The 14,467-nt window shown below is 39.3% G+C and overlaps 1 protein-coding gene and 1 long non-coding RNA gene across 2 annotated transcripts in view; one reads left to right on the forward strand and one right to left on the reverse strand.

Moving 5' to 3' along the window:
* The window catches only part of LOC125635678 (uncharacterized), a 47,975-nt gene extending 40,000 nt beyond the window's left edge, over positions 1 to 7,975 (forward strand). Inside the window, exon 5 of the long non-coding RNA XR_007356337.2 lies at positions 6,051 to 7,975. This is a non-coding gene — a long non-coding RNA (uncharacterized LOC125635678). The remainder of the gene's footprint in view (positions 1 to 6,050) is intronic.
* The window catches only part of LOC125635677 (putative ATP-dependent RNA helicase DDX60), a 69,353-nt gene that overhangs the window by 30,265 nt on the left and 24,621 nt on the right, over positions 1 to 14,467 (reverse strand). Inside the window, exons 13-19 of the mRNA XM_048847656.2 lie at positions 12,588 to 12,751; positions 9,527 to 9,773; positions 7,046 to 7,212; positions 5,080 to 5,244; positions 3,537 to 3,686; positions 2,898 to 3,017; positions 1,577 to 1,672 (exon numbers count right to left, since the gene is read on the reverse strand). Coding sequence (XP_048703613.2) covers positions 1,577 to 1,672; positions 2,898 to 3,017; positions 3,537 to 3,686; positions 5,080 to 5,244; positions 7,046 to 7,212; positions 9,527 to 9,773; positions 12,588 to 12,751 — 1,109 coding nt within the window. The remainder of the gene's footprint in view (positions 1 to 1,576; positions 1,673 to 2,897; positions 3,018 to 3,536; positions 3,687 to 5,079; positions 5,245 to 7,045; positions 7,213 to 9,526; positions 9,774 to 12,587; positions 12,752 to 14,467) is intronic.

Consider the following 14,467-nt stretch of genomic DNA (forward strand, 5'->3'; position numbering starts at 1 on the left):
AACCCTCAATTTTTTACTTTCTATACTATACAGTAGATTTACAATATTTTCCGCACTGTCCTGTCAATTTTCCAAGTCCTAACAAAGTAAATTAGACTCTTCCAGCACACAGCAAGGGAAATAGCAGCACGTTGCACTTCCATAAAGTTCTCCAGGATAAATATTTACTATTTAGAGACAGGGTCTGATGCTGGCAAACCAGGTCAGATCAGGACCATAGGCCAATTTGCTTGTGTATTAGTATAGATCAAAGTGAGTAACATATACGTGTGCAGTCAGATGTTTAAACTTCATGAAAACTAATGTAATGTTACTTGTATTGTTTTTGCTTATCTGTTCCTGTTATAATATAATGGAAAACATTTACATGGTGTATACCCTGTAATTAAATAACCCATCAAAGAAATCTTGTGAAATGCTAATGAAGGACTTAAGGGCTTTAACAGAAAAGTCTAATTCCAAAGCAAATGTCCATTGTAGTGATGACCTGTGGTCAGAGACTCAAAGTGGATTCCTCACTCATCATTATCAAAGGAAAAGTGCATGTGAGTAGAGACACTGTCAGCTCTTATAAATATGGATTCAAAGAAAGAAAGACCCTTTACTCTAGACTGTTTGGATTCTAACAGGGAAGAGTAACTGAACAAGAAGATGGAGATCCTCAGAGTTATTCTGGGTGGCCCCGAGAGACTTTTGGGAAACTGGCAGATTACTGTATCTCTGCTACAGTTTGCACTAACAAACTGTGACTCACCTGCTAATATATTTTCTCTGCTTTAAGCTCTCAAAAACTCTCATTTCCTTTTCTTAGCTAATAAACCTATAGTTAGTTTGCTATGGAATTAGCTGCCAGAATTCTCTTTGGTGTCAGACCTGGAGTACCAATTGATTTGGGGTAAATGGCTGGTCTCTTGGGACTGGGAGAAACCTGACGCAGTGTGATTTTTGGTTTAAGTGACCATTATCACAAAGCCCAGTTTGTCTGGGTGGCAAGATAGACTGGAGAGACTAAGGGGACTGCCTGTGACTCCATGGTAAGACTGGTACAGTGATCCAGGAATTCACTTTTATTACTGGTTTGGTGAAATCTGATTATAGAACATACCACCAGTTTGGGGTGTCTGCCCTTGTTTTCTGACAGTCTTTCCTGATGTAGCCACTCACAGTTGTGAGCCACCCCAGACAGGATGACACAGCATGCTCCTGATTCCCCTGTGAATAGAACCCTAGTCCATGTGAAAGAAGAGAGCTCAATATTGCACTTCAAACATCCCTCATAACTGAATTACAAATGGCATTTCACATGGAAACATTTCCTTTAGAATTTCAGTGCTTCAGACCAGCTGAGAATTGCCACGAACAGGAGACTTGAAAAAAATGAGTGAGGGTGATAGTACCAAAAGAAAAAGGTGAACAGACAGCTGACCAAATGCCGTTGGAAGAGGGAGTGGAGCTTGTTGGAAAAAAAAATAGAATATGTGCATATAAACATGCCAAACTCACTTAGCTCCTGACATTTTATTTAAACGACCTTTAAAAATTCCAGTGGAAGCAAAGAAGGACAGTAGAAATCTACCTCATCAAATATAACATATCTGATCCTTTTGGCCCATTGCTGGCGGTGAGGTGACAGCAGCAGGATTTCTAAGCATTGAGGCACCGTCACTAGTACCTGAAAAAATGTTTGCAGCCTATTAGTTTGAAACCTGCTGACAAATGACATTATTATAAGACATAGTTTTTATAATGTAAATACACATTTTTTATTTTCAGTGAATAACAGCTAGAGGTGGCTGATTCCCCAAAGGTTCAGAATCTGGGTATGTCCCAGATAAGCACCCAAAATTTCAGATAATCTAAATATTAGCTGAACTAGCCAAACCATTATAAACCCTATTCACTTTCTTCTTAAGTTCTTCTTCTAATAGATTTCTCACCAAAAAAGAGAATACTTATCCTGCTGCAGGGGTAACTGAACTGGGGCCAAAAAAGCTCCAGACTGCAGAGTACACAGTCCCACAGTACAAAACCCCATTCTTGACCACTATATTAATCTTCTCTAATAAGAACCAAAATTCAATTACTTTTTTGTGCCAGGAATGAATTACTACATTTAGAAAGTAAGCTAACCTGGTGATGACACTTATTAATTTATATTTTAAATGCAAAATGTAGATTTAGTTAGAAAATAGTTCAAGATCCCAGAGACTGCAGCCAGTAGGAGCAGCTCCATAGACAGCCAAAGCAGGGATGGCTGTAGTGAATGGAGGAGGTAAAATGGGGCCCAGGTGGTGCCACCTCTTCCCCCAGCACCCTCCTAGATCCAAAACTGTGCAGGGGAGACACATACCCATTTTGGGAAATATAGGGCCCAGGTGCTGCCTTCCCTTCCCCCCTGCCATGTGGCCTTGGGGAAAAACTGCAGAGAGGAAACCATCAGAGGCTCCAGTTGGTAGGAGCAGCTGCAGAAATAGCAGTGCTAAATTAAGCTGCTTATCTGCTTTACTCCTTGAGAGAGAGATGAAACTGAGAACATACTTGTTAAAAAAAGGGGGGGATGGTTTTCAGGATCGTTAACTTCAGTGTATATTATTACCCACTGAACTAGAAAACTGGCAAGTAAACAAACCAGTCTGTTGTACGCACAAGATCTATCATCTCTATTGGAACTTCATGTAAAATGAAGTGAGATTCAAACATTAGGAAAGGTCTGTTTGTGAAGATTTCTCCAATATTAGTGTTTTCTTCTGTTATATTCTGATGTCTTTGGAAGTCCATAGTTTAAAAAATAGTGCCATGATGAACTTTCTGAGGTGCAGTCTACTAGAAATTTAAATAACAAAGTTTGAATAAAGAAGTGTATCATATAATAACAAATCTGAAATAACAGAGTATACCTGACAGTTCAGAGCATCATGGCGATAATCTCTCGTGAAAACACCACATACTACCATGCCATCAGGCAGTGTTTTGTTAAATCGATTATAAACAGTCGCCCACACTTGGTTAACAAGAGCCTGATTATTAAAGAAAAGCAACACATCAGTAACATGTCAATAAAATTTAGACAGCAAAGAAAATAAAAACTATAAACAAATAGGCTATTTCACCATTATATTACTCCAATTTTATACCAGTGTAAATACATTAAAGTCAATCCTGAATGCAAATTACAGTGTATATTTTATAATGTAATTATAATTATATTTATAATTTTTAATGTTTTATAACTCGGACCCAGCATGTGCTGTAAAACTGCAAACATCATACAAAAAATAGTGTCAGGTGTAAGAAGACAAGACAACATCAAATAAGCTAAATTCTGATGTCCTTACTTAGTCAAAGCATTCACTGATTTCAACTTTGAATAGAAGCTTAAGGTTTTAACTCACTTGGGCCAGATCCTCAGCAAGTGTAAAGCACTAACTCCAGCAAAGTCAATGTAGTTGAGGTTTTGAGGATTTAATTGAAATATGTTTTATTTTGCTGTAAATAACTTCTCATTAAACTATGCCTTCTACTCATTTAAGCCATACCTTTGTTGGAGCAACATACACAACCACCCCCTCGTTACTTTCTTTCAGGATTTTCTCCATGCAGTAGTAGGAGGCGTATGTTTTCCCTGATGAGGTAGGGGCTACAATCACTGCAGATTCATTATTATCTACAATGTCAAGAAGGTCTCGCTGCAGATAAAAAGTGGCATGGATTGTATGTCAAGACAGTATCTTTTTTATACAGTTCAAGATATTATGATACAATTAAATCCATTTCAATTCACCAGCACACAATCCTATTTTCTTTTTACCACTGCATAATTCTATGCCGCTCTGCTATGGAAAAAAATGTTTCACTCCAGTGCCTTCTTCCCTACAGCCACGCTTCCAAATAGACCTTTATCTCATCCCAGTAGGGGCCTTCTCCTCCTGAACAAACTCTACCTGCTGCATACCCAAAGACTCTTGTGGAGAGATAACAGAGCAGGACTTAGAACTACAAGCAAGGAGCATATGGTCATGTCCTTTGGCTCAGCGCTTCTCAGTTGGACCTTCTTTGCATGCATGGAGAGACTAGTGAAAAGTTGGAGTAGCATGCTCGTTGCTGTTGTTACTTCCCCTCCAGACAGTGAGATTCTGGAATGTCAGTCTTGCCTCAGGTGGGCTTTGCCTGAGGTCCCAAAAGGAGAGGCTTCTTGGCCTTATTATTGATTCTTACGGGGTATGAAGGTTGCTCGCTCTGCCTTACGGCACCTCCCTCCAAAGCCTTTGGAAAATCAGATGCAAGGCTGACTTTGTAGCCCTCAAACTCTGTCCAGTCAAGTTTGAATTAGGTCATCATTAATGAGGATCAACTTGGAAAAAAAATCCTGCTTAAGCCAGCAATCAAAAAAATATTATTTAGTTTCCATAGCATAGGGACTGTTAGTCTATGACCCCAAAAAACATCAAACATCCAGACACAAAACTACTTTCAAGGAAGTTGATGTGATCTTATCTGGGTCAATTTTTTTAAGACCCTATGTCACCAGTTTATGGAAAATTCAATGTAAAACCCCGATGTACATAAATAATAGGTAAAACCCTGTCACAAATTGGCAAACAAACAAACAATAAAACATTCATTCATCAGCAAATCAAAAATAAACTCAGACTTATGGATAAATTTCATCATCTCCACTTTCTCCTCTACTATTCTACAAACAGACAAGGCAATTACAATAAACTTTCCTTTTCTAAAACTGGACTAGAGATCAGACAGCTTATTCTGAAATCTAAATCTGTATTTTAAAAAGTTACTTGAAAGCTAATCAAGAAGAAAACCATTACAATATGAAAGGTTTTATTTTATAGAAAGTCTGTATATTTATATAACCTATTCTCCTCCCACAACCCTGCCACCCACTGTAGGTGAAATTGGAGGTCCCTGAAAATTAAGTTCCCAAAATCAGCTTTTCAAAGAGGCTGTGAACAGCTTTTTGATTTGGCGCTGTAGAATTTTCTGTTATATTTTAATGTTGGCTCTTTTAACAACGATTACCTATGAAAACAGTAGGTCAAATTTCACAGTATATACTATTACCTGCCATGTATCTGGAATAAAATGCTGGATCCTGGGATCTCGATCTGTTCTCTCTTCTCGTAACAGGCAATGACCCATGTACTGTAGCTGAAACCGAGCTGCTCCCATGCCAACAGCATATTTAGAAAGCTTTGCCTTCTTCTCTTTTCTGTCATCCTCTGGAATCTGTAAACATTTAGAATTTTTGATGCAGCTTGTTAGTTTATATTATCGTAATGAAATTTTTTTCACTTCTCAGTGAAGTAGCAATATTATATCTAGTTATTCGTTTCCTACAATAAAGAAAAGGATTTATTTAAAATATGTTACATTTTCTCATTCCAATTAAGCATCAAATTAGTATGATCTCAGAGTAGCAAGAAGTTAAGAAATCTGCAGGTGATGGCAGGATCAGGACCTCAAACAGTAGCATTAGGATGCCTGGAAACTCCTTTGGCCATCATTTGGTGCTGATGGTAATGAAGAGTTCAGGAGGTGGTAAAAATAGTGCTGAATGCTAGAGGCACCCAGCACCACACAGGATCAGGTCATTACTCACACTGCAGTACATGGGATAACAGTCTAGATGTAGGAGTGATGTTCTAGATATTGTAACACGGAACCAAGGTTAAATAATTTAAATTATAATAGTTTCTCAATTTTGTTTTAAAAGTTTAACTGGTTTGTTATAGAATGTCCCTTCCCTTCTTACTCCTCCTTTTCTAGCCTTTAGTTTTATTACAGAGGGAGCCGGCAGCAAGTCCTATATTTAGGTGGCCTAACACTTCCCTTTATAAAAGATTCTTGTGTCCGTTTCTTTGAGAATCTCTAATACCTGCATTGTTTGTGGTAGGCTTTGATGTTATTATACAGAGGGTGAGCTATCAAGCAGGAAAAGTGCCTTTTCTTGCCCACTAAGTTTCATTTATCTTTTACTGAGATATAATCTGTTAAAAATCACCATTTCCCTTTTCTCATTTTTTGTTCCTCAGGAAAATGTTGTCAGCCTGCCAGAATAATAACTACACATGAACATTATAAGGTGGGGCAGCTACTAAGGCATCTGAGTGCTGCTGGAGCAGCTGATGGAGTTGAAGAGAGCCAGGCTGCACTGCTCCTTCCAGACCTAGCATGTAACCCTCCTACATACCACCTGGTAGGGGATGTAGGGGGAAAGGAAAAACCAAACTGAGCTCTCCTCACCTATAAGCCCCCTAGTCATAGCCCCTGGCTCTTGCAGTCCATCCTCTCTGAAGGTAGGAACTTGGGCAAGAGCTTCTCCCACTCCTGGATAGAGGAGGGAATGAGAGAGAGAAAGATATCAAGCTGAGCTCCCTCCATGATCACTCCTGGACCCAGCGATCCAATCTCCCTCTGAGATAACTGCCTTCTCCAACTGCCAGCTAATGTTGTTATTCCTGTAAGTTAGGTGGCAGAAGTATGCTGCAATGCTGAAAGTTCAAAGTGTTAACTGACAATGCACAATGGTGTGCTTGTTCCAGTTGCCCGTAATTGAATTTGTTCTTACCTTTTTCTTTAAAAAAAATACACTTTGGAAATAATATTTAAAAAATCAAACTTTGTTTAAACAACATTATGTGGGTGGCAAATTAGCACTTGAAAGTTAGGAAATGACAGATTTACAGTTGCCTGTGCAATCTTAATTTGGCCCTATTGTTCATATATTGCACCATGCAGCCTCGACATGATCACATATTTTTTCCCACAGGGCCTCTTCCTTACTTAGTTGCACAAGATGTACATACAACGAGGAAGAAATAAAATTGCCTAGGCAATCACAAATCTGGTATCTCTTACATTTCAAGTGCTTGACTTTGCAATCTAAATAATATTCTTGTAACGTAGGTTTTTTGTATGCAATTGTAGATATTTTGAAAAAAAAAACAATAAAAATTGTATGACAAGAACTATAGCAGAGATTAAGTTATATGCATGTAGAATAGTACAGCTGTGAAACACGCATTACCTGGGAAGAATCTAAAGTACATGCTAAATTGTCAAATCCAAAGTATCTAAGACATCTGACAATCTTTTGATAATCTGTCTTCTCCGTTACATCTTTATATTTTTCCAGCAAGGAATGGATTCTTCTCATTACTTCAACAGCTGCATTTATATCTTTCACTTTCTTTCCTTGAAAAACAAAATATTCAGCTATATTGATAATCTCAAACCACTATATTGATAATCTTAAACCCTCCACACAAGGGCCAAATGACCCTCACAGCTGCACAGGCTCTGTGCAAAGAGGGAAGGTCTCAGATCTCAGGCTCCAGCTTGAGCCCAAACATCAACACTACAATTTTTAGCCCCACAGCCTGAGACCTGCAAGCCCAAGTCAGCTGACCCAGGCCAGCCACGGGTGTGCTGCAGCTCTTTTATTGCAGTGTAGTTGTATCCTATGGGACCATGTGCAACGATTCTGATTTTGATGTCAGCTTGGAAAGCCCTGCAGCAGCAAGCTCCCAATAAAAGCCATTAACATAAATTGTAGAGATTTTCTGGGTTACAACAGGATGAAAATGACTAGCCAAGAAGCAGTCCTACCAAGGGTTACTGTTGCAGACAGCTTATGATTTATTTTAATCCCAGGTTGTGTGTTGAGAGTTACATCCAAAATAGTTCAACTCTATGGACCTTCAGGACATGTTGCAAGACCCATCTCTTCCCACATTTTTATGCAGCTATATGTGAACTGATTGCTGAGATTTGGGCATTGGGAGCTGGGATCTATGGCTAGAGTGTTTTCTTTTTTCAGGGGATCAACTGTGGGAGGAAACTACATTTATTTTTGTTTGTATTACTTGGCTTGTATTACTTGGCTTGTCTAGAGCTCTGGATAGGTGCATTTAAATGTTATGTATAAATCAAAATACACAAAATAATAAATATGCTCTGATGCTTTACACATCTGCCTCCCTTCATGGCCAGTGCATGTAGGTGGTGGTTTGGACTTTTTTTTTTAAATCCTTTTCTGTTTACACCTCATTGCCATTTTAGAACATCTGTATTACTTTAAAATATATTCTTCTGGTGTCCAGTACTTGCATTAAATGACAGGGGGATATGATACTGTAGTGTATTTGGAGTTTAGAATCCACACCATGGGATAGAAGAATAGGAGCTGGAGAGTGGAGAACAGGGTTCTGATACATTGGTTTGATGTTACCATAAATACAGGTGTTTTCCATGATGATCCTCCCAAAATGTTGGTATTCTTCCTTTTCCCCTGTCACTTACTACATCAGTTTTGCTAGCTCTCACAAACTGCTCATGGAAATCATTGTTTGGGTTCTGGCTGCATGTAATTTCACAATGGCATGAAAAGTTAAAGGTGTGGATGTGTGTGATCAAACTCTATTGATGACAGTGAAAAACAATATACATGCTTGTATAAAAGTTAGTGTAAGGACCTAATGTACTTGTCAGAATGATTTTATATAGCAAAACATATTCAGAAGTGAATGTGGAAGTTGTGTTCATATTTGTTTTGCAGTTTGACCTGTGTTCTTTCTTAAGGAATTTAAAGGATTTCTTAGTTGGACCATGTAATTTGCATTCACTGTAGTTGTATATGATTAGTTTGTAATTCATCAAAAAAATAATTAAGATTGATAGGTTCTTTATTTTAGTATAAATTAACTTTGCCAGAGAGAGAGAGTGCCAAAATGTCTCTTTTCATATGAATTACCTTAAAACAAAAAACTAATGGCGAAACCAAAGACTTCTTTGTGGCTGATTTTCCCTTTGATTCTCAGACTCTGGCATAAGATATTCCGCTACATATGCCATGAAATATTGCACTTTATAACACAGACCCCAGATATTGCAGGAGTGGGTGGGTGAGATTCTGTGGCCTGCATTGTGCAGGAGGTCAGACTAGATGATCATAATGGTCCCTTCTGACCTCAGTATCTATGAATCTATATACAGATTACTGTGAAAGTCAGCCTTGCTCTACTTCGCATAGAATTCCACAGACCTGACATGGTACACAAAACCTCAAAACGAATACAATTCCTTTGTGTCATTATCCAACTGGAAGCAGCAGCCAACTGGTGATCCTTTGCCCTGTGTTACAAAACTGATTTAACAAAATCTGGAATACCCCGATTATGGAAAACTATTACAGTACACAAAAGAAACCAAAATGATCAGCTAAGATACCAATGGCAGGTACATACTCCCTTCTCCATAGACAGACAAATCCCCTGAAGGATACTCCAGTTGCACATATTTCTTGTGCTGGAGGCATGTGGGTGACAGGCAGGATCCTTTGCACTCCCCTCCCCTGAACACTTATACCAGCTAGCCATGTGCTCTTAAAATAAAAACCCAATAGTACTACAACAGGTAAAGTTTATTAGGATTTTCTTCTGCAGTCTTGTTACAGTTAAATAATGACTGCCAACCCCTCCAAAAAAGACCCAAGCATACTTTCACATACCTTGGTCTTTGCATTGTTCTATCCACACTTCAAAGCAAGTATTCAATCCTGCCATTTCTGCAGTACATTTCACAGAATTACTTTGACACTTCTTGAGAAAATCCTCTAGTTTACTTATTCCAGAGTTAAAATTCTCTTGTATTAGCTTTTCAATGGAAAGAGCATGCCATTGTTTCTGTTCTTTTCTTTCCTCTTCAGCTTTCATTCTCTTTTGGTTTTCCTCAATAATTATTTCTGCTTTGGTCTTCTGCCAATAAAATAAATATACTACATACATAAAATTTTACACTTTTGTGAAATTTTAAAGAACAAATGCTAATGTCTTACAAGTAATCTAATGTAACAAAGATTGACGTGTGAGCATCACTAAGTAACTCACTGCTTAAAAATACTTATTGCTCATTATTCATCTATAAATTGGCTTTTATAAAAAATATCTTCAAAATAATTCAATAGTCAGTGGACTAAGGGAAGTTCCATGATTTTTTATTCTGGTTACTCAATATGTCTTGTGATAGTGACAATAACTTTATCTGATGGGTATTTTCTTCACATTATGTCACAACTATGATTTTTAAAGTTATTTTAACAGTTAATATACGTGGATAAATATTAGTATTTCAATTGCCATGAACACCAAATACACTGTTTGATTCTCAGCTGTTTTGTAATTTATGTAGTTATTTATTTATTTGTATTGAAATAGCACTTAGAGGCCCTAATCCTGGGTTTGGAACCATGTTTTTCTAGCCAGTGTACATAGATAGACAGATAGATAGATAGATAGATACAAAAGATGACTCCTGCTTTAAAAAATTTGCAATCTAAGAGTGTTTCCATTGAAGGAAAGAGAATGTAATGCTAACAGATCAGAATAGTAATATATTACACCCATTTTTCACAGGTGTAGAAAACTATGCAAGGTGCAAGGCAATAAAATCGCACCACAATTGCCATCTTCCAGCTGTAGACCACAGGATTACTCTTGTGTGTAAAGCACTACTCAATGCAAAGATTGCAGATTCATGCTCCAAAGTAGCAAGGCAGGGCAAAGAGTAGTCAACATTTTTACTTTGCTGTCTCTGAACTGTATTTGATTACAAACTATGTCATTCACTTTTAGATATAAATTTACCTGCACTCATCACAATCTCGGTCTTAGTGCACTTTTTGTTACTGCAGAGATTACAAAACTAGGCCCTGTGGGTAATCCTGGCCCCAGTGAAGGCAGTGGGAGTATCTCTATTGGCTTTGTGGAGTCAGAATTTCACCTGAAGTTATTTAAAGATTGGGGGCCAGATTCTCAGTTGGTATAAATGGGCCTAGTTCCATTGAAGTCAGTGCAGCTACATCTTAATAAATATGTGATTGTCTGTAAAGAAAAGACCAGTCTTGGTTCAGTGCTGAAAGTGTTGAATTCTGTCTGTAGGCTGCACAAGTTCTTCATTGTAGGCAGGTATGCCCCACAGGCCTACTGACCACTAAATAAACATGTACAGAAGAGCACTCCAACACCTCGCGCTAGACACCCTCCCCAGCCCTGTGCCTGCCACTCTTTCCAACTCTGCTACTAAATATTTTTTAAAACAATAGTATCTTATTAATTCACATTTTTGCCAACATCTATCCAGAGTGAGGGTTGCCAACTTTCTATTTACAACACCCTTGCTCTGTCTCTGCCCCAAGGCCCTGCCCCTTCTCCGAGACCCCACCCCTGCTCACTCCATCCCCCCACCCTCACTCACTCGCTCATTTTCACCAGGCTAGGCAGAGGTTGCAAGAGGGGGTGAGGGCTCCAGGTGGGGTTGAAGGCTCTGGAGTGGGGCTGGAGTTGTGGGGTTTGGGGTACAGGGGCAGGGGTACGGGTGTTAGAGGGGATGAGGGGCGTGGGCTCCGGCCAAGCAGCACTTACCTCGGGTGGCTCTTGGAAGCGGCCAGCATGTCCTGCTCCTAAGTGGAGGGGCCAGGGGCTCTGTGCTCTGCCCCTGCCTGCAGGCGCCACTCCCTGTAGCTCCCACTGGCCACGGTTCCTGGCCAATGGAAGCTATGGAGCTGGGGACACACGGGGCAGGGGCAACCCGCAGAGCCCCTGTGGACATCCCTATGCCTAGGAGCCAGGGGGAGATGCCAGCCTCTTCCTGGGAGCCAGGCAGGCACCCTGCCTGCCCTTCTGTGGGTGGCCAACCAGACTTTTAATGGCCCAGTGAGCAGTGCTGAACGGAGCCTCCAGGGTCCCCTTTCAACCGGGCGTTCCGTTCGAAAACCGGACAGCTGGCAACCCTATCCAGAGCTCTAGGAGCTTTACAATGTTTAGAATGAACAATATTGTAACAGAATAAAATCTACAACATACTAATACAATTCCAGTAACCCACTCATATCCTTTAGCTGTTCAAGCCACCTCCTCTCCAGTGTCCGCTATCTACTACATTCAAATTTTTGATATCAATATAGCCATCACTTCTTGTCCTGGTTGTGTGATTTCTTGTACAAAAAATACTAATTTTCCCTATTGCAAGCACTTCCTGTGAGATAAATGTTAATCTGATTTGATTCTGAGGTGATCAATGGATCTGTCTACTTACAGTTATAAACCTACATAGCCTTTGCAGAGAGCAGCAATCTGACAGTGTAAAATAATCTCTTCAATAAGATAAAAATTTGTCTTCCCTTACCAATTATTGACTTAGTCCCTTATTCTGCAGTGATCTTCACACAAGGAGAGGGGATCTACCTAGACAGAGCTCAGTGCAGGATTGGGAAATCAACAGCAAAGCTCACGCTGATTGCAGTGGGACCCAGATTGTGCCATTAATAAAATGGAAGGGTGAATGGAGAAATGAGGCAGGAGGGAACTCCTTCAGTAAGAAATGAGAGAAAATCTAGATGCCCTAATTACTGAAAAGATGGATATCCCAAATCAGAACCCTTACAATAGCAGAAAAAGAATGGTAGAAATTCCTGTACTAGATGGTTTAAAGCAAAATTAAAAAATCACTACTGTGCAATACATGCATAAAACAATCATTCTGATCTTATAGAGATACTTCACAGATCTTACATTAATTTTTTTGCTGTTCTTCATGTCAGAATAAGCCTTCTTTGGAGTATCCAGTTGGGTTACAATTGTTTTTGAAATGTTGCCTTCCAGTGATGATCCATAAAAGCGTAGAAAAGACTGCAACTTTTGATTGCTTCGAAGGGCCCATGGATCTTTGCCCATTGCTTCAAAATACACAAATGATGTTACACACACATACATGCTTTTTATATCCCTTACCTCCTTGCCTATATACTGCCCTTCCTTTCAGTTTTTGTACTGTGAGGCATGAAGGCTTTGTCTTCCACTGCAAAAGTGCTTTGTAATGTCATGCCATTTGGTGCAATTCTCTGCAAACCACAGTAGCAGCTCTTTGGAACTGCCAGAGAGAAAGAACTGAAGATGCTGTTTAGAAATAGATGGTTTCAATGGAGATTTGTTTTTAAATTATTCAGTATTTCAGAGCAGCAGCAGGGCCACAATAAAGGTATGGGCCATGTAAGAAGTACCAAGGCTCTGTTGTAATGTCATGTTTGCCAATACAGGCCTAGAATATCATCATTCTTAAGTCACAATTTGCCAACCTGTGGGTTGGGTGATTACAAGGAGTCCTCAGAAGGCTGTGAGTGGACAGACTCCCTCCTCTGAAGTTTGCTTCAGGAGAATTCAGGAAGGAAACAGACCATTCACAGGCTCAGGGGAGCTTGGGTGTGAAGCAGCAGCACTCATTGCTCTCTCCTCTCTCCCCCACGGAGCTACAAGTCTGATGTTGAGTGGAGATCATAGAATCACAGGACTGGAGGGGACCTCAAGAGGTTTTCTTGTTCAGTCCCCTGCACTCATGGCAGGACTAAGTATTATCTAAACTATCCCTCACAGGTGCTTGTCCAACCTACTCTTAAAAATCTCCACTGACGGAGATTCCACAACCTCCCTGGGCAATTTATTCCAGTGCTTAACTACCCTGACAATTGGCAAGTTTTTCCTAATGTCCAACCTAAACCTCCCTTGCTGCAATTTAAGCCCATTGTTTCTTGTCCTATCCTTAGAGGTTAAGAAGAACAATTTTTCTCCCTTGAAAACTGTTATCATGTCCCCTCTCAGTCTTCTCTTCTCCAGACTAAACAAATCCAATTTATTCAATCTATCCTCACAGGTCATGTTTTCTAGACCTTTAATCATTTTTGTTGCTCTTCTCTGGACTTCCTTCAATTTGTCCACATCTTTCCTGAAATGTGGTGCCCAGAACTGGACACAATATTCCAGTGAGACCTCCTCTCTAGCACACCCATGCAGGGGCAGGAATAATTTAGCCTTAAATTTTGATAAACTCAGAATAATTATTCAGCATAACAGAAACAAAAAAAGGAAGAAAAAGTGATATTATTAACATGCTATGGAATTGTACTACAGAACAGTGAATCAAAGCCTGCCCTACACAATGATGACCTTTCATGAAAAAAATAATAAATCTTGTCCATCAAATATTGATTGCTTAGTATATGAAAAGGAAAACTGTTTAACTGTTGCTTTATTTCTAATATGTACAGTTTTGTGAAATGGCTACTTTTCACTTTTGCGAGTGTTCATTAACTATGGCATTGATCCTGCAAACAATTACAGACATGTTTAACTTTAGGCATGTGAGTAGTCCTACTAAAATAATCTCAGCAATTCCCATTATTTCTAAATGGAGAAAACATTATTCCAGACCCAAGTTGCTTTTTTATATTAATTATCGCTATTTGTATTACAATAGCACCTGTGTCCCCCAATCAAGGACTGGAACCCTATTGGGCTAGGTACTACACACACCGAAAAGACTATCTCTACCCCAATACACATTGTTTCATTAAATTAGTGCAACTTTTAAATCATTTTCTGAAACTATAAAACTACCC

This window comes from Caretta caretta, chromosome 4 (genome assembly GCF_965140235.1).
Source record: "Caretta caretta isolate rCarCar2 chromosome 4, rCarCar1.hap1, whole genome shotgun sequence".
Lineage (NCBI taxonomy): Eukaryota > Metazoa > Chordata > Testudines > Cheloniidae > Caretta > Caretta caretta.